We start from the raw sequence: 18,479 nt of genomic DNA, 5'->3' as shown, positions 1-18,479 counted from the left end.
ACTGGAGGTCTGTGACCAATGGTGTGCCAGAAGAATTGGTACTGGGTCCACTGCTTTTTGTCATTTATATAAATGAATTGGATGTGAACATTGGAGGTATAGTTAGTAAATTTGCAGATGACACAAAGATTGTATAGGTAGTGGATAGTGAAGAAGGTTACCTCAGATTACAATGGGATCTTGATCAGATGGGCCAATGGCCTGAGGAGTGGCAGATGGAGTTTAATTTAGATAAATGTGAGGTGCTACATTTTGGAAGGCAAATCAGAGCACGATTTATGCACTTAATGGGAATGTTGCTAAACAAAGAGACCTTGGAGTACATGTTCATAGCTCCTTGAAAGTGAAGTCACAGATAGATAAGATAGTGAAGAAGGTGTTTGGTATGCTTTCCTTTATTGGTCAGAGAATTGAGTATAGGAGTTGGAAGGTTATGTTGCAGCTGTACAGGACATTGGTTAGGCCACATTTGGAATATTGTGTGCAATTCTGGTCTCCCTCCTATAGAAAGGATGTTGTGAAACTTGAAAGGGTTCAGAAAAGATTTACAAGGATGTTGCCAGGGTTGGAGGGTTTGAGATATAGGAAGACATTGAATAGGCTAGGGCTGTTTTCCCCTGGAGTGTCAGAGGCTGAGGAGTGACCTTATGGAGGTTTATAAAATCATGAGGGGGATTGACACGGTAAATAGACAAGGTCTTTTTCTGGGGTTGGGGAGTCCAGAACTAGATGGCATAGGTTTAGGGTGAGAGGGGAAAGATATAAAAGGGATCCAAGGGGCAATGTTTTCACGCAGAGGGTGGTACATGTATGGAATGAGCTGCCAGACGAAATGGTGGAGGCTGGTACAATTGCAACATTTAAAAGGCATCTGGATGGATTGTGAATAGGAAGGGTTTCGAGGGATATGGGCTAGGCATCAGCAGGTGGGACTAGATTAGGTTAGGATATCTGGTTGGCGTGGACGAGTTGGAGCAAATGGTCTGTTTCTGTGTTGTACATCTCTATGACTCTATGACTCCACTCACCTCATTCACTTTCTCTAGCAGCTCATTCCATATGTGCACGACCCTGTGTGTGAATAGCTAGCCTCTGTGGTCCCTTTTAAATCTTCCTCTATCATCTTAAACCTATACTCTCTAGTTGTGGACTCACTTATCTTGGGGAAAAGACCTTGGCTACTCACTTTATCTACGCCCCTAAGCATTTTGTAAACCTCTGTGATGTCAGCACTCACCCTCCTTCGCTCCAGGGAATAAAATCCCAACCTCTCCTTATAACTCAAACTCTCCAGTCTTGGTTAGATCCCTGTAAATCATTTTTGCACCCTTTCCAGTTTAATAACATCCTTCCTCTCACAGGGCAACCAGATTTGTATGCAGTTCTCCAAATGTAGCCTTATAAATGCCTTGGACATCTGCAACATGACATTCCACCTCCTATACCCAACGCTCTGACTGATGAAGGCAAATTTGCCAAAAGCCTTCTTCACCACCCTGTCTACCTATAATGCCACCTTCAAGGAACTATGTACCTGCACCCCCAGGTCACTTGGATTAGCAGCACTTCCCAAGGCCCTACCACTGAATATGTAAATCCTGCCCTTCTTCCATCACATTACTAATGATTGATAGTAGACTGATGGGCTGCCAATGTTGGATTTGTTTTCCTTTCTCTGTACAGAACATACCTAGGCAATTTTCCACATGGTTGGATACAAGCCAGTTTGTAACTGTACTGGAACAATTTGACTTCAGCAGCAACATGTTCTGGAGCACAAGTCTTCAGTACTATTGCTGGAATGTTATTTTTGAAGTATCCAGTGCTTCAACCATTTCTTGATATCACATGGAGTGAATTGAATTGGCTGAAGACTGGTACCTTTGATGCTCAGGACTACTGAAGGAGGCCAAGATGGATCATCCACTTGGTACATCTGACTGAAGTTTGCTGTGAATGCTTCAGCCTTACCTTTTGCACTGATACATTGAGAATGGGGATATTTGTGGGGTCTCCTTCCCTAGCAAGCTGTTTAATTGTTCACCACTATTCCCAATTGGATGTGGCATGACTGCAGAGCTTAGATCTGATCTGTTGATTGTGGGATTGCTTAGCTCTGTCTATCACTTTCTGCTTATGGTGTTTGGCATGCAAATTGTTTTTGGTAGATTTACCAGGTTGACACCTTATTTTTAATTATGCCTGGTGTTGTTCCTGCAATATCCTCCTGCACTCTCCAATAAACCAGGGTTAATCCCTTGGCTTAATAATGATGGTTATGTGGGGGATATGCCAGGCCATGAGTTTGCAGATTGTGCTGGAGTAAAATTCTGCTGCTGTTGATGGTCTACAGTGCCTCATGAATGCCCAAACTTGAGTTACTAGATCTGTTTGAAGTGCCACACAACATGATAGAGCATATCCTCAATGTGAAGGTGGGACTTTGTCTCCACAAGGACTCTGAAGTGGTGACTCTTACCAATAGTGTCATGAATGGATGCATCTGCGGCTGGCAAGTTGGGAATGATATGGTTGAGCATGTTTTTCCCTCTTGTTGGTCCCCTCACCACCTGCTGCAGATCCAGTCTAACACCTATGTCCTTTAGGACCCTATGGGCTTGATCAGTAGTATTGCTGCCAAGCCATCCTGGGTAGACATTGAAATCCTTCCCTCCAGAGTACATTTTCTGTCAGTGCTTCTTCCAAATATTGTTCAGCAAGGAGGAGTACATGGTAATCAACAGTAGACTTTCATGTCCATGTTTAACCTGAAGCCATGAGACTTCATGGGGTCAGGAGTTAATATTAAGGATGCCCAGAACTCTGACTGAATATTATTGTGCTGCCACCTCTGCCTGGTCTGTCCTGCCAGTGAGACAGGACATATCCAGGGATAGGGTTGGTGTGTCCGCGACATTGTCTGTAAGGTCTGACTCCATAATCAAAACTATACCAGGTTGTTGCTTGGCTAGTCTGTGAAACAGCTCTCCAATTTTAGCACTAGCTCCTAGATGTTCATAAGGAGGACTTTGCAAGGTCGACAGGGCTATTTGTGCCATTGTCTACTCTGGTGCCTTGGCCAATTCTTGGTGGTTCATCCAGTTTAATTTCTTTCTTGAGACTTCATAGTAATTGATACAGCTGAGTGGCTTGCTGGACCATTTCAGAAGACAGTTGAAGGTCAACCACATTACTGTGGGTCTGCAGTCACATAGGCCAGACGAAGTCAGGATGGTAGATTTCCTTCCCTGAAGGACATTAATGAGCCAAAATCGTCTCGTTACAAATCTGCCAGCATAATACCCCACCAATGGATCTCTGCCATAATATACCTTGTCCAAAGTGAAGAGTTATTTGGAATATAAAATGGGGTCCAAAATTATCATAGCCATCAAATGATGAAGAGGTAAATTCTATGAATGTTTCTGAGAGGGCATTGTTGTGGTGGCAGGTGAGACAGAAATGGGGCACAAATAGCAGAAGTGCCCTGGAGATTAAAAGACATGTTCAAGCCAGGGCCATGGTTGAGACCTAGGTTTTCAACAGGCATGCCAGTGGGGAAAGTGAGGACTGCAGTTGCTGGAGATCAGATCAAAATGTGTGGTGCTGGAAAAGCACAGCTGGTCAGGCAGCATCTGAGGAATGGGAACGTTGATGTTTCAAGCATGAGCTCTTCATCAGAATTGAGGGAGTGGCCGAAGGGGGCTGACAGAAAATTGGAGGGGTGGAGTTGGGCTGCGGCAAGGTAGATGAGAATGCGATAGGTAGATGAAGGTCGGGGCGGTGATGGTGATAAGTTGGAGAGGAGGGTGGGGCAGATAGGTGGGAAGGAAGATGAATAGGTAGGGCGGTGCCGAGTTGAAGGTTGGATCTGGGATAAGGTGGGGGAGGGGAACTGAGGAAACTGGTGAAATCAACATTGATCCCGTGTGGTTGGAGGGTTCGCAAGGCACAAAATGAGGTGTTCTTCCTACAGGCATCGGGTGGCTGGGGTTTGGCGGTGGAGGAGGCCCAGGACTTGTGTTTCAGAGAACATCTCTGGGACACATGCACTAAACAGCCCCACCGCTCTGTGGCCGAACACTTTAACTCCCCCTCCCAGTCTGCCAAGAACATGCAAGTCCACCAACACCGCTAACCTCTATCTACCCGATGCCTGGAGGATGAACACCTCATTTTACACGTTCAGACCGTCCAACCACATGGGATCAAAGTTGAATTCACCAGTTTCCTCATTTCCAGTCCCCCCACCTTATCCCGGTTCCAACCTTCCAACTCAGCACTGCCTTCTTGGATTGTCCTATCTATCCATCTTCCTTCCCACCTATCCACTCCACCCTCCTCTCTGATCTAACACCATCACCCCCCCCCCCCCCCCTCACCTTCATCTACCTATTGCATTCCTAGCCCCACCATCTCCCATTTATCTCTCAGCCCCCTTTGGCCATGGCCTCATTCGAAACGTCGACTCTCCTGCTCTTCGGATGCTGCCTGACCGGCTGTGCTTTTCCAGCACCATACTTTTCGACTCCGATGCTATTGGGGAAGAACTATGTGGGTATACACTATATAAAACCCTTCCTCCATTACTACCATCTTTCAAGTGGTGGATCCAGGAATTAAAATCAATAGACTAGATGTCCAGTAATTCTGTGTATTGTCACTCTCTGTAATCTGGAGGCAGCAAAGGGGCAAAGTGTCGTCATCGAGTTATAGAGATGTACAGCATGGAAACAGACCCTTCATCCCAACTTATCCATGCCAACCAGATATTCTAAATTAATCTAGTCAGATTTGCCAGCATTTGGCCCATATCTTTCTCAGCCCTTCTTTGCCATGTATCCATCCAGATGCTTTGTCTGGTAGGCAGGTGTGAAATCCTCCGTCATTTTCTAGTGCTACCTTAGAGACAATGGCAATGGAGAAAGTAGCCCTTAAATTCATGGAACATGATCATGAATTAGAATTTTGTTCCATACAAACTCCAGCTTGATCCCCATTGACAAGGAATTGATATAGTTAAGGCAGTTGTTCAACTAGGAAAATCTCCTTATGTAATGTTGCTTGACATTATCTTCCTTTTCTGAAGCCTGGCCAATATTCTAAGAATCAATTCCACATCCACCTGAAATTAGTTCTTAAAAACCATTGTATTTGACAAACAATTACATTTATTCGAAACAATTGTTGTTGATTAGAAACATTAACTCTGTTTCTGTCACTACTGGTGCCACAGACCTGCTGAGTTTCTCTAGCAATTTTTGCTTTTATTTCAGACTTCCATAGTTTTTTTGTTTTTATTTGGACAAGATGATTGTTACTCTCACCAGAAATTTCCCTATTTTAGAGTTGGGAGTATTGGCAATGTCTCTCTGTGTGAATAAATGTCCTTTACTCCTTTGTGCAATGCAATCTGAATATTTGCCTCTCAATTTAATAGGGAAAACCTTGTGGATAGAATAGCAGCTGGACTAAATCCAGCCAATCTCTATTTTGTTTCTTGTTTCACAGATCAAAATGGTGAATTTCTTGCAAGAATCATCTATCATGTTGAGTCAGTTAAGTAGCAATTTTCTATGACTCAGTCAGACGGCTTGCATCACAGATGTTCCAATATATGATTTATAAATTGCTAGCCGGCACCCTGTCATGATTTTCCAGTGGTTTAAATAATCTGATTTTTAGTTTAGCAAATTTTAATTAACTATTGCTGCAAACTAAAATTTGTTTTCTGTCTCACCTCCGCACTTTGCACAGCTCATTTTTACTCTCCCAACACTCCATTGTCCTTAACCTCTTCATTTTACCACCTCTGATCCTGATTGATGAAATGGAAACAATGTGAGTTCTTTCCCCTGGAAAGTATTATTAATTGCTTCAAAAGATAAAAGAAATGAAGTGGTCACTTTTTTTCACACATCATTTAACAGTAGGCACCAACTCTTTAAAAAAACATATTTGTCTGTCCCAGTATGTGCTACGTTTTCTGCAAAGTATCCGACTTCTCTTTCTGTCAGAACTGTGTATCAGAACATCGCAAATTAATTAACATTGTATCAGGTTCACTCCACCTCCCTGTCAAACCCTTGCTAACTCAGGCAGTAACCTAAAAAACAGCTATATTATTTCAGGAATACCAGATAACGTCCAATTTTCCATGACATAAAGGATCCATTGACAGGTTATACACAGTAAAAAACAATATCATTAAATAAATAGTATTAATTTGAACTTTTTTTTGCATTTGCAAGGTGAGTTATGTTACACCTGAGGATGTGATGGTTTCTACTTTTGAGTTTTAGTGTTAGCAAAAGTGATTAGATACCGCATGACCAGGTACAAAGTAAAACACTCTCTACTTCATGTTAACAATGAGTTAAATTCTCTCAACATTACAGTTACAGCAAAATTCCAAAACAAATTATAAATTTTGTTTACTATGTACTGGGGAAATCTTCTCTTACTATATTTTAACACTAAATTCAGAACATAATTGTTCTCCCATAGATTTTGTCAGTTTGGCTTCTCTTTGCTATTTTCCATAAAGTAGACACCCGAGGTTGAAAATTCACAAGTTAGGGTTAAAACTGAAAATTCATTTCCTAAAGTGGAATACAATTGTATTACTCCTGGACTGTAAATTTTGAGAGAATTATATATACTTCCAGACTGGACAATATTAAAATTGTAATGTCCCCCTTCACAATTCATTGAGTTCACTGATACCACATGATTTAAATTCTCACGCACACTTTTTAAAGAATGTATTTGGATAATGTATGGATTATTTTCCTTCTTGATAGTTCTCGCTCCGTGCCATAAATATACTGCTTACAACTGTCTAATTTGTAATTGTCATGGAAGGGGTTTCAATTCTTGATGAAAAGTTTTCTGTGTTATTGCATTTTCTTGTTATTATGTAGATCTATGAGCATTTTGACTAGAATTTTATTAACGTTCAGATAAACTCATCTTTCACATTAAATCATGATATTTCCCATTGAGATGTTAAAGAACACAACAGCCAGTTCCAGGATAAACTGCAGATTCGTTTGGCTTGACACTCTACAGTTTGCTGTCTGGTTTCTGTAAATTTTATTGCTCCATGTTTTACAGAAGAGCTCTGTCTAAAAGCTTTGCCAGACTATTTAAAAGCTGTCCATTGCATATCCTTTATTAAACTCTCAATAGTGCAAAGGATCCACAGATGAAACATGCAACTCTATTGTTTACTGTAGAAATGCCATCCAATATAATGATGCTGAAGAATGACATTTACGTATAAACATCTTCATGCCCATATAGGGATACTTCTGAAGCACAGATTGACCCAGACTTGATTTGATTCATGTGATGGAATGTGATCATTGTGTCATGCTTATGATTTCAACCTGAGCTTCATAAAATCAGAAAACTAAGGATATTTGTGAATAATTGTTTTACTGCCTGTGAGGAAAATGTCTTTATCAGATCAACAAAATTTCTTGTCTGTGTTAATTGTCTTTAGATAATTTTATATGATACAACTGAAATGTCCAATTGCATATTCTGATTCATCCAATTCTGACAATGACATTCTTAACAAGAATACAGTGCTCTATTTTTATGTTAAGTCATCACCCTTAAAGCTAGTCCACTTTTTTGGAAAGTACTTGTTCTCATCAGATCAGTGTGAAATATGTACTTACGTATTCCAATGAAATGTTAAAGTAATGAATCCACGTGTCATCGATGTTGACTTAAAAGGAACTGTGAGCTAGCTTTGGCTCATTGGTAAGCATGGACTCATTCTTAGGTAGGTTAAAATCATCTAGAAGAAAGTGAGGACCACAGAGTCGAGAGTGGGGTGCTGGTCAGGCAGCATCCGAGGAGCAGGAGAATTGACGTTTTGGGCTAGAGCCCTTCATCAAGAATGAGGCTTATGAGCTGAGGGGGTGGAGAAATAAATGGGAGGGGGAGTGGAGCTGGGGGGAAGGAAGCTGAGTGTGCGATAAGTAGATGGAGGTGGGGTAATGGTGATAGGTCAGAGGAGGGTGGAGTGGATAGGTGGGAAGGAAATTGGGCAGGTAGGACAGGTCATGAGGGTGGTGCCGAGTTGGCAGGTTGGAACTGGGATAAGGTGGGGGGAGAGGAAATGAGGAAAATTTCCAGCACCCCACTCTCAACTATTTCTTAGATGCTCAAGAGTGTACATTGCGGGGAAGGAGTGTTGACACTTTTTATTTAGTAATCCGTTGGTTTTCTATACAGTTTCTCACATTCTTGCTGTAAACACTCAGGTCATGTAACTTGTTGGCAAACATGGATTTTTAAATAGTTATTCAAGGAGCTGATTTCAGAGAAATCAGAAATTAACTGTTCAGTTTCACAGCTCCATGTCCTTCCAGAATTAGTGATGAGCTAATACCAGAATTACAGAGCTTCTCAAGGTGGTGTCCTAGGCCCAACCATTCTCAGTTGCTGCATCAACAAGCGTCTCTCCATCATAAGCATGAGGAGCAATGTTTTAATCCCGAGGATGGTTCGAGTGTGGAATGAACTTCCTGAGGAAATGGTGGATGTGGATACAATTGTAATGTTTAAAAGACATTTGGATAAGTACATGAATAGGAAAGGCTTAGAGGGATATTGGCCAGGATCAAGCAGGTGAGACTACTTTAGTTTAGAATTATGGTTGGCATGGACTGGTTGGGCCGAAGGGTCTGCTTTCATTCTGTATGAGTCTATCACTCTATGATAGGTGGGGATGTTTGCCAGTGACTGTACCATTCTTGACTCCTCAGATACTGAAGCTGTCTATGTTCAAATGCATCAATATCTTACAACATCCAGGTATGGGTTGACAAATGGCAAGTTACATTCATGCCGCACAAATGCCAGATAATGACCATCTCCAGTAAGAGACAATGTAAACCCTGCCCCTTGACATTCAATGATTATCATTGCTGAATCCTCCACTGTCAACTACCTGGAGGTTACCATTGAACAGAAACTAAACTGCCATATAAATACAGCGGCTACAAGAAGAGCTCAGAGGCTAGGAACACAGCGATGAGTAACTCACTTCCTGACTTCGCAAAGCCTGTCCACCACTTACAAGACACAAGTCAGGAGTGTGATGTAATACTCCTTATTTTCCTGCATGGATTCAGCTCTAACAACATTCCGTAAGCTTTACACCATTCAGGACAAAGCAATCTGCTTGATTAGCTCCACATCCACAAGCAACCATTTCACCTACAACTGATGCTCAGTAGTTGCAGTGTGTAACTATCTCCGGGATGCACTGTAGGAATTCATCAGAAATACCTAGACAGCATCTTCCAAACCCAAAACCACTATCATACAGAAGGGCAAGGGCAACAGATACTTGGAAACACCACCACCTGCAAGTTCCCATCCAAGCCACTCACCAGTCTGAATTGAAAATAAACAGCCATTACTTCACTGTTGCTAGAATTCCTCCCTAAGGACATTGTGGGTCAACCTATAGCACAGGGAGTGCAACAGTTCAAGAAGGCAGCTCACCAACCCCTTCTCAAGGGCAAAAAGGGACAGGCAATAACTGGTTGCTCGCCAACGATGTCCACATCCCACAAGTGAATAAAAGTGGCACCTATGTACATAAACGTATACACCTAAGGAAAAGATTTACATTTATGCAGAGGTCAATATGCCTGTAAGACAAAATTTTCATGCAGCTGTGGTTGGGGAATGAGCCCCAAGTGCAGGCACTTGTCTTCATAGGATTATTGTTATTTCTATTGCACACACGGAAAGGCAGATAAACCAGTATTAAGTCAAACTTAATGCTAGTTAGCAGCACTGGAGGAAAACTCACTATCAAGTTTTCACTAGTATGGTGTATATCAGTCCAGGATGCCTGTTCCCATTCTTAATTGCTGCATTTAAAGCAATACCTCTGTAAAAGTAGAGAAGATAAATTTGAACTCCATCATAAGACCTTAAGGGCATACAAATTCCTGCTTATGTGCATACATTGAGACATTTAAAGCAGAATGCATATTTGTTTGCATGATCAAAACTGTGTCACTTGTGTAAATACAGTTTTTGATTTGGAAATGCTGGTGTTTGACTGGGGTGTACAAGGTTAAAAATCACATAACACCAGGTTATAGTGCAACAGGTTTAATTGGAAGCACTAGCTTTCCCAGTGCTGCTCATCAGGTGACAACCACCTGATGAAGGAGCAGCCCCCTGAACACCAGTGCCTCCAATTAAACCTGTTGCACTATAACCTGATGTTGTGTGATTTTTAACTTTGTACACTTTTTGAGTTTGAGGACAATAGAATTAGAAAAGCCCAACTTAAGGTTTGAAGAAATTGGGTTTGCCTGAACTGTTCCACAACAAAGAAATTGAATGTCTAAATTATGATCCAAATGTTTTCCAAATAAAAGTTCTAATAAGGTCTTCCTGCATCCTAATATTCGATGTTAGGGTTCCATGAAAGGAAATCATTAAACACAATGTGATTGAATTCATAAAGAGGTCAAACTTCAGAACCCAATGGAAGTAAACTGTTGACATGGGTCATTATGTCACCAGAATTTCTTTCAAAATGGGCAAGCTGACCCAGACATCATTTTTAGATTAGATTCGCTACTGATGGAAACATGCCCTTCAGCCCAACAAGTCCACACCTAAGAGTAACCCACCCAGACCCTACATTTATCCCCGACTAATGCACCTAACACTATGGGCAATTTAGCATGGCCAATTCACCTAACTTGCATATCTTTGGACTATGGGAGGAAACCGGAGCACCCGGAGCAAACCCACGCAGACACTCTACACTGGATTACACCTCTTCCCACCCTACCTCTTGCAAAAATGCCATCCCGTATTCCCAATTCCTCTGCCTCTGCCGTATCTGCTCGCAGGAGGACCAGTTCCACCACAGAACACACCAGATGGCCTCCTTCTTTAGAGACCGCAATTTCCCTTCCCACGTAGTTAAAGATGCCCTCCAACGCATCTCGTCCATATCCCGCACCTCTGCCCTCAGATCCCACCCCTCCAACCATAAGAAGGACAGAATGCCCCTGGTGCTCACCTTCCACCCTACAAACCTTCGCATAAACCAAATCATCCACCAACATGTCCGCCACCTCCAAAAAGACCTCACCACCAGGGATATATTTCTCTCCCCACCCCTTTCCGCCTTCTGCAAAGACCGTTCCCTCCATGACTACCTGGTCAGGTCCACGCCCCTCCTACAACCCACCCTCCCATCCTGGCACTTTCCCCTACTACCGCCACCCCTGCAAAACCTGCGCCCACACCTCCTCCCTCACCTCTATCCAAGGCCCTAAAGGAGCCTTCCACATCCATCAAAGTTTTACCTGCACATCCACTAATATCATTTATTGCATCCATTGCTCCCGATGTAGTCTCCTCTACATTGGGGAGACTGGGCGCCTCCTAGCAGAGCGCTTTAGGGAACATCTCCGGGACACCCGCACCAATCAACCACACCGCCCTGTGGCTCAACATTTCCTCTCCCCCTCCCACTCTGTCGAGGACATAGAGGTCCTGGGCCTCCTTCACCGCCGCTCCCTCACTACCAGACGCCTGGAAGAAGAATGCCTTATCTTCCGCCTCGGAACACTTGAACCCCAGGGCATCGATGTGGACTTAAACAATTTCGTCATTTCCCCTTCCCCCACCTCACTCTAGTTCCAAACTTCCAGCTCAGCACCGTCCCCATAACTTGTCCTACCTGCCTATCTTCTTTTCCACCCATCCACTCCACCCTCCTCCCTGACCTATCACCTTCATTCCCTCCCCCACTCACCTATTGTACTCCATGCTACTTTCTCCCCACCCCCACCCTCCTCTAGCTTATCTCTCCAGGCTTCAGACTCTCTGCCTTTATTCCTGATGAAGGGCTTTTGCCCGAAACGTCGATTTTGCTGCTCCTCGGATGCTGCCTGAACTGCTGTGCTCTTCCAGCACCACTAATCCAAAATCTGGTTTCCAGCATCTGCAGTCATTGTTTTTACCTACTGTACACAGACAGTCGCCTGAGGCTGCTCTAATAATTGTTGTATTTATGTAGCTAGTAGAGATGAAATAAGCTACTTTCCAGATACGAGAGGATAGAATTGTATCCATGACAGCATTCAAAATGAAAAATAAATCCCTGACAGAAGTCATGAAAATATAAAAGTTACCTAATCTATTGGAATAATGAGGACGTTTGAATGGTAAATCCCGAGGGGAGTGGTTGAAAGCGGGAATGGTTTCTTTACATTACTACAGTCCCAACTAAAATCACAAAACTCAATACCGAATTGATCTCCTCTGTACACACTAGGGCAGATTAGATTTGCATATAAATGCCCTTGATATTGCAGAAATCAAAACATGTACGGGATGGGTTTAATTTGCCACTCGTTGTAGATGTGATTGAGGTTAAATCATTAGTGATTCATATTTTGAACGTGTTCGCACACTCTAAAATCAACCAAATTCACTAATCGAGGAGCAGGAAAAATCGACGTTTCGGGCAAAAGCCCTTCATCAGAAATGAAGGCTATCTCTCCACCCGAGAGGCTCCATTCCTGATGAAGGGCTTTTGCCCGAAACGTCGATTTTCCTGCTCCTCAGATGCTGCCTGACCTGCTGTGCTTTTCCAGCACCACTCTGATCTAAACTCTGCAGTCCTCACTTTTGCCAAATTTCGCCGATCGTCTCGTCCCCTTGACAACTCATCTTGTCGATGTGGCGGGTGAGAATTCAACAGAAATCAACGGCACTTGGTTTCTTTTTATGAAAAATGTCCCTGTTCGAAGTTTCATATTTTCAGAAATTAAATAGAGTCCTTCGACTGCGTTTCTGTCAAACACTTTGTCAAATGTCGTGCTTCCCACTCCCAGTCACATCCGCCCACTGGAACCTAACAATACCGAAATGCTACCTCCTGGATACCTTGCAGTTTGCAGACTGCGGGGTGCAGAAATGCTCATTTAGATCCCCAATCACCTCAAACATCGTACTCAACCAGGGCAGTGATTGAGCTGATAACGCCTGATAGCGAATAGAGAGATCACGAACTCTGCTGAATTGGGACAATGATTATCTCAGAGTTGAGCCGAATGTGTTGATCTGAGAATGTGTTGCTGGAAAAGCGCAGCAGGTCAGGGCAGCATCCAAGGAGCAGGAGAATCGACGCTTCGGACATGAGCCCGTCTTCCGGAAGAAGGGCTCGATTCTCCTGCTCCTTGGATGCTGCCTGATCTGCTGCGCTTTTCCAGCAACACATTTTCAGCTCTGATCTCCAGCATCTGCAGTCCTCACTTTCTCCGAATGTATTGATTTCAACTTTAATGCCACAAATGTCTCTGCATTATTCTCCTCACTATATCGCACTCCCTTTTTTTTTTGTAAGAGCTGGATTTATAAGAGATTGCTAGGTTTTTGAGAATGGATCGCGCGCAAGTATAAGTGAGTTAATAACTTCGGAGGCTTAATCCCGGGTGTAATGTAGGGAACAGGCGACGCGACTGTCCTGGAATAAGACTGAAAGAGTATTTGGAGTTTACGTCAGGTTTCGGTATAGTGGCCCAGATTTGTATAGCAAGTGCCTGCCATTTGTTTATCCTGATGCATTTGAGGGAGGACTCCACCACACACTCTAAAAAATCGGTGCTTTCTTGTGGCTTCCCCCACTCCCCAAACACACACCTTCCCATATAAAAGGCCAAATTAGCAACTAGTTCGCGCTTTCTTTTCTGGAGAGATTGCTATTCTGACTTCCTTCCTTTAAAAAAATGCATTTCGCTGTTGCAGGTTACTGCCTTGGGGACTTGGATTGTTGTTTGAGCACTTAGTGGCAACCTGAGGTAAAACTGCTGGGAACGTAATGAATTTCGCGAAACAGATTTCCCGATAAGATTCTGTTTCTGCAACAAGACATACCCCTCAATGAATGATCGGTTACCATGGAATAGGTCTTTCCCATTAACTACAAAATAGACCTCCTGCCCACCCAAACCAACCGAACCCAGCCTCCGAAATACCATCTCAACGTGAGCTAACCTTCAAGGAGTTAGAGATTTGTCTAAATCATTTGGAATAATATGTTCTACTACTGGATTTTCTGAGAGGCAATTTATTATCAAAATAACTGCTGATTTTGGTACACCAATTTCTGCACGCAATACACAATGAAGTTAGGTAAAGAGTTGAAGCAAGCAAACTCCTCGATAAGTTGAGATCAGAGTGGTGCTGGAAAAGCACAGCAGGTCAGGCAGCATCCGAGGAGCAGGAAAATCGACGTTTCGGGCAAAAGCCCTTCATCAGAAAGAGGATCTAAACTCTGGTTTCCAGCATCTACAGTCCCCACTTCTGCCTAAACTCCTCGATAAACGGAGTCAATGGGGAGGGTCTGGTCCCAGGGCTGACCGAACAAGTCTCTCGCAGAAGACAGTCGAGAACTGGGAGGAAATTGCCGGGAAGAGCGGTCGAGGACGCAATCTAACACCGTGGTAATGGAAGAACAGTTATTTTTACATCCCGGAAAGATGATAGCAAAGTTCTTCAGAGGAAACTGTTGTGAAATCTAATCTCACTAATGGTGCGGTTGATATCTAACACTAACTTAAATAATTGACATGATTTGGAGATGCCGGTGTTGGACTGGGGTGTACAAAGTTAAAAATCACACAACACCAGGTTATAGTCCAACAGGTTCAATTGGAAGCACACTAGCTTTCGGAGCGATGCTCCTTCATCAGACAATCACCTGATGAAGGAGCGTCGCTCCGAAAGCTAGTGTGCTTCCAATTGAACCTGTTGGACTATAACCTGGTGTTGTGTGATTTTTAACTTAAATAATTGATTTCAGCCTGTTAAAAATCAATGACCCAAGGGCTGGAAGGTACCTGGGAGGAGTTATTCCATTTAAAAAAGTCATTTCTCTTTATTGCACACAGTTTCAGCAACACATGCATCTCAGAATGAGATGACAAATCCCCAAACCGACGAGTTCCCATTTTGAAAGAATTTTCAAATAAAACAAAATAATTCCGAAAACTGGAAATCTGAAGCAAACACAGAAACTCAGCAGGTCTGGCAGCCTCTGTGGAGAGGAAGCAAAGTTAACGTTTCGGGTCCACCGACCCTTCTTCAGAACCGGTAAAAGTTCGGATAAACTGGGAAAAGTAAGCCTCCTGTTCTGGACTCAGAACGTTAACTCAGCTTTTTCTCCGCAGACGCTGCCAGAGCCGCTGAGTTTCTCCAGCAATGACTATTTGTTTGTTGACAGAACTTTCAGCTATTTGGCTCTGAGCCTGAAGGTGAGCTGCGCGGTACTGGATGGGAGTTGAAGGATCACTGAGCAGATTGAGTGCACCCACTTCTCGTTCCTTCATCAGATTGGAAATACGGAAGGGTATGTTTGCTCTCTCTGTCGACTTTAACTTTAAACTGCAACTAATGTTTACTCAGCTTTCAGTGTTAAGTGACCACTCTAATTTGGGTCCATCAGCGGTATGATAACATTCAAACCGAGCGGCGTCTTAAACATTACACAAACTGGTCCCAAATTTTGTTTTGCCAATTTTTTTTTCTGTTGTCTTAAGGCTGCAGCAACTATGTTCATCTCATTCCCCCACTCACCCCCATCCCTAACTGAAGGAGCACTTATATCCAGCTATGATGTCCAAACAAGAATCAGATTACATGCAATTTATAGGATCTATTTAGATTATAAACGTTGGTTTTAAGATGTACAAAAAGTCAAGAAAATAAGCGGTTACGTCGATACTTAAATAGCATTCCTTCAGTCGCAAGTAATTCTCTCCAGCATAGTGAGAAGATACTGAATTAGATTTTTCTTTCTCTCTTGATTGACCATTCTTGGAGAGGGACATAACATTGCTCTGGCGTGATCAGTGTAACTTCGCCACAAATACAAGGGGAAGCTCTTACCATTTCAGTCCGATGCAAGTACGTCTCAATGACAGTGTTACGCACAGTTGAAAAATGCTCGCTGCCTTCATCTCGGAAGCTCCTCCGATGGATTGGCGGGGTTAGGGTGAAGCTTGCTGTTTATATTACAAACCCTTCACTTGTCGAGACTTCGGGCTTATTTTCTTTGAAGTATGGGATTTGAAGATCCGAGAGCAGTGACGTGAATGTTGTGGTCGTGTCAGTCACATCTCGCTCGGCTGGGCGAACCGACGGGACTTCCTCGGAAGCTGAAGTCACTTTTGAATGAACAAGTGGTGCGCATTTAAAGACGTTAAATGGGTGTGCAGATCCGGAGTTGTTGTGGTGGAACGGTCACATATCAAAGCAAAACAAAAGCAAATCCCGATAATGAGCAGAGCCTCCCCTTCCTGCTTCAGCTGCATCTCGCAGCCTGGTTAGAATCAGAGACAATATTAAACCGTCTCTTTGGGTTTTCTGAACAACGTTGAAATGCGCCATGAAAGGCAAGAGTAGAGTATTATCTCTCATGAGGCAGCGGCAGCCTAGTGCTGCGTTGGTCCCAGGCTCTCACTTGCCCAGCTAGACACCTCCTGTCGATTCTTTGACAGACTCCACTCGGAAAATCCTTCACAGACCAGACTCCCAACACGAAAAAGCTTCAGCAGTGACATTATTACTGTTCTGGAGATAAGGAAAATGACTTGGCATTTGCCCTCCCTCAGGAGCTGCCAATGCTTCTATTCGGGTAATGAAACACAATTTCAAACCGTGCCACTGCGAGGGCGAACCTTTCTGACATTTAAGGAGAAATCTGGTTGTATTGAAAATCGAGCGCCACGGTTTTGGCGGGCACAAGCTACATTTTACATCAGGTTTCCCGTTAATAAACAAGATCGGGAAACACACAGCTAAACGCACAGCATAACAACAAACAATCACGTGTCGTTTATAAAGTCACTAATTTCATGGAATGTTAAAACAGCAAAACAGATTATTCGAGATTGCGAAGATTGTTTTTATTTTCCTTTCTATGAAGCCAACTGTAGTTTCATCGTCAGAACCAGAAATTGTCCCGGATATTTAGCAGATCTGTCAGCATCTGTGGGGAGAAAATCAACTCTGGTTTCCCCTCCTCGAAAGCTACCAGAGCTGCTGAGCTTCTCCAACAATTTCTGTTTTTGTTTCTTGATTTGTTGTAGTTTCATCTTTGCTATTTGCACCCACATTCAAAGAGAAATGTCCCTTTCCATTATTGGATACAACTCTCCATTATTGATAACATTCCAAATTTGGAACATTCTTTACCTCAAGCCTGCTCTGCCAGTCTATAAGATTATATCTGACTGGTTTGTTTTCCAAATTCCACATTCCCATCCACCCCCAATGACCTTTGATTCCCTTCCCCACCAGGAATAGTGTGGGAACAGAATCCACAACAGCTTACAAGAAGGAAGTGGATAAATATTTGAAAGAACATCCAGCAGGCCTGGGAGAATTTGACTGAATGGATTTCAAATCACTTACCTCTGGACTTAAAATTCTTATTATTCATTTGTGTCTTTGGCAGAGTTTCTCAAATCAATCATGGAACTTCACATTAAAACTATTTTGTGATCCAGCATCCACCATAAGAGGGTAAGTGTTGAATTAGCTCCCTCAGCCCACAAAGTCTACTCTGCCATGTGATAATTCCCAGCTCCACTTTCCTACCCTTTCCCTGTACGCCTTGGTACATTTACTGATTAAAAGTCTGTCTTTCTCAGCCTTCATTACACTCCAAGGCATAACCTTGATAGTTCTCTGCAATAAAGAATTCCACAAATTCATTACTCTCAAAGAAGAAATTCCACCTCATCTTTGCCTTAAATGTGCAACCCTTTATTCTGAGATGATGCTCTCTGGTCCCCGGCCTTCCCACAAGGGGAAACAACCACTCTGCAATTACCCTGTCAAGTGCCTAGAATCTTATGTGTTTTGATGATGTTGACGATCACTCTTTAAAATTACAATGTCTACAGGTCCAACCTATTCAACCTCCCCACATAAGACAGTCTCTCCAGAACATTTATTGACCTAGTGAACCTTCTTTGGACCGTCTCAAATCCCAGTATGTCTTTCTTTAGATAATGGGCCCAGAGCCGTTCACACTATTCTGGGTGTGGTCTAACTAATGTCTTGAATCGTTTTAGCAAAACTTCTCCATATTCATTCACCATTCCCTTTGAAATTAAGGTAACATTCAGTTTGCTTTCACTATCACCTGGTGAACTTGGATGTTAGATTTTTGTGAATTATGCATAAGGACCTTCTAATGTCTCTGTGCTGCAGCCTTTTGTAGTCTTTTCCCACTTAAATAATATTGACCTCTTTTATTCTTTCTGCCAATGTGCATAACCTCACAACTTCCTACATTATATTTCATTACCCTTGGACATACTTGACCTTCCAACATACTTGACCTCATCCTTAATAACCTACCATTGCAGATGCACCTTTCCATGACAGTATCATTAAAAGTG

General features: G+C 42.9%; 1 protein-coding gene across 2 annotated transcripts in view; it reads right to left on the bottom strand.

The window, feature by feature from the left end:
• htr4 (5-hydroxytryptamine receptor 4) overlaps window positions 1-16,776 on the bottom strand; it is a 205,705-nt gene extending 188,929 nt beyond the window's left edge. For both annotated transcript variants that reach the window (XM_072590949.1, XM_072590948.1), the window contains exon 1: window positions 15,958-16,776. In XM_072590949.1, coding sequence (XP_072447050.1) covers window positions 15,958-16,028 — 71 coding nt within the window. In that variant the 5' untranslated portion in view covers window positions 16,029-16,776. The remainder of the gene's footprint in view (window positions 1-15,957) is intronic.
• Window positions 16,777-18,479: the final 1,703 nt, after the last annotated feature.

The sequence above is a fragment of the Chiloscyllium punctatum genome, chromosome 20, assembly GCF_047496795.1.
Source record: "Chiloscyllium punctatum isolate Juve2018m chromosome 20, sChiPun1.3, whole genome shotgun sequence".
In the NCBI taxonomy this organism is placed as follows: Eukaryota; Metazoa; Chordata; class Chondrichthyes; order Orectolobiformes; family Hemiscylliidae; genus Chiloscyllium; species Chiloscyllium punctatum.
This window is presented reverse-complemented; position numbering and strand designations above follow the sequence as displayed.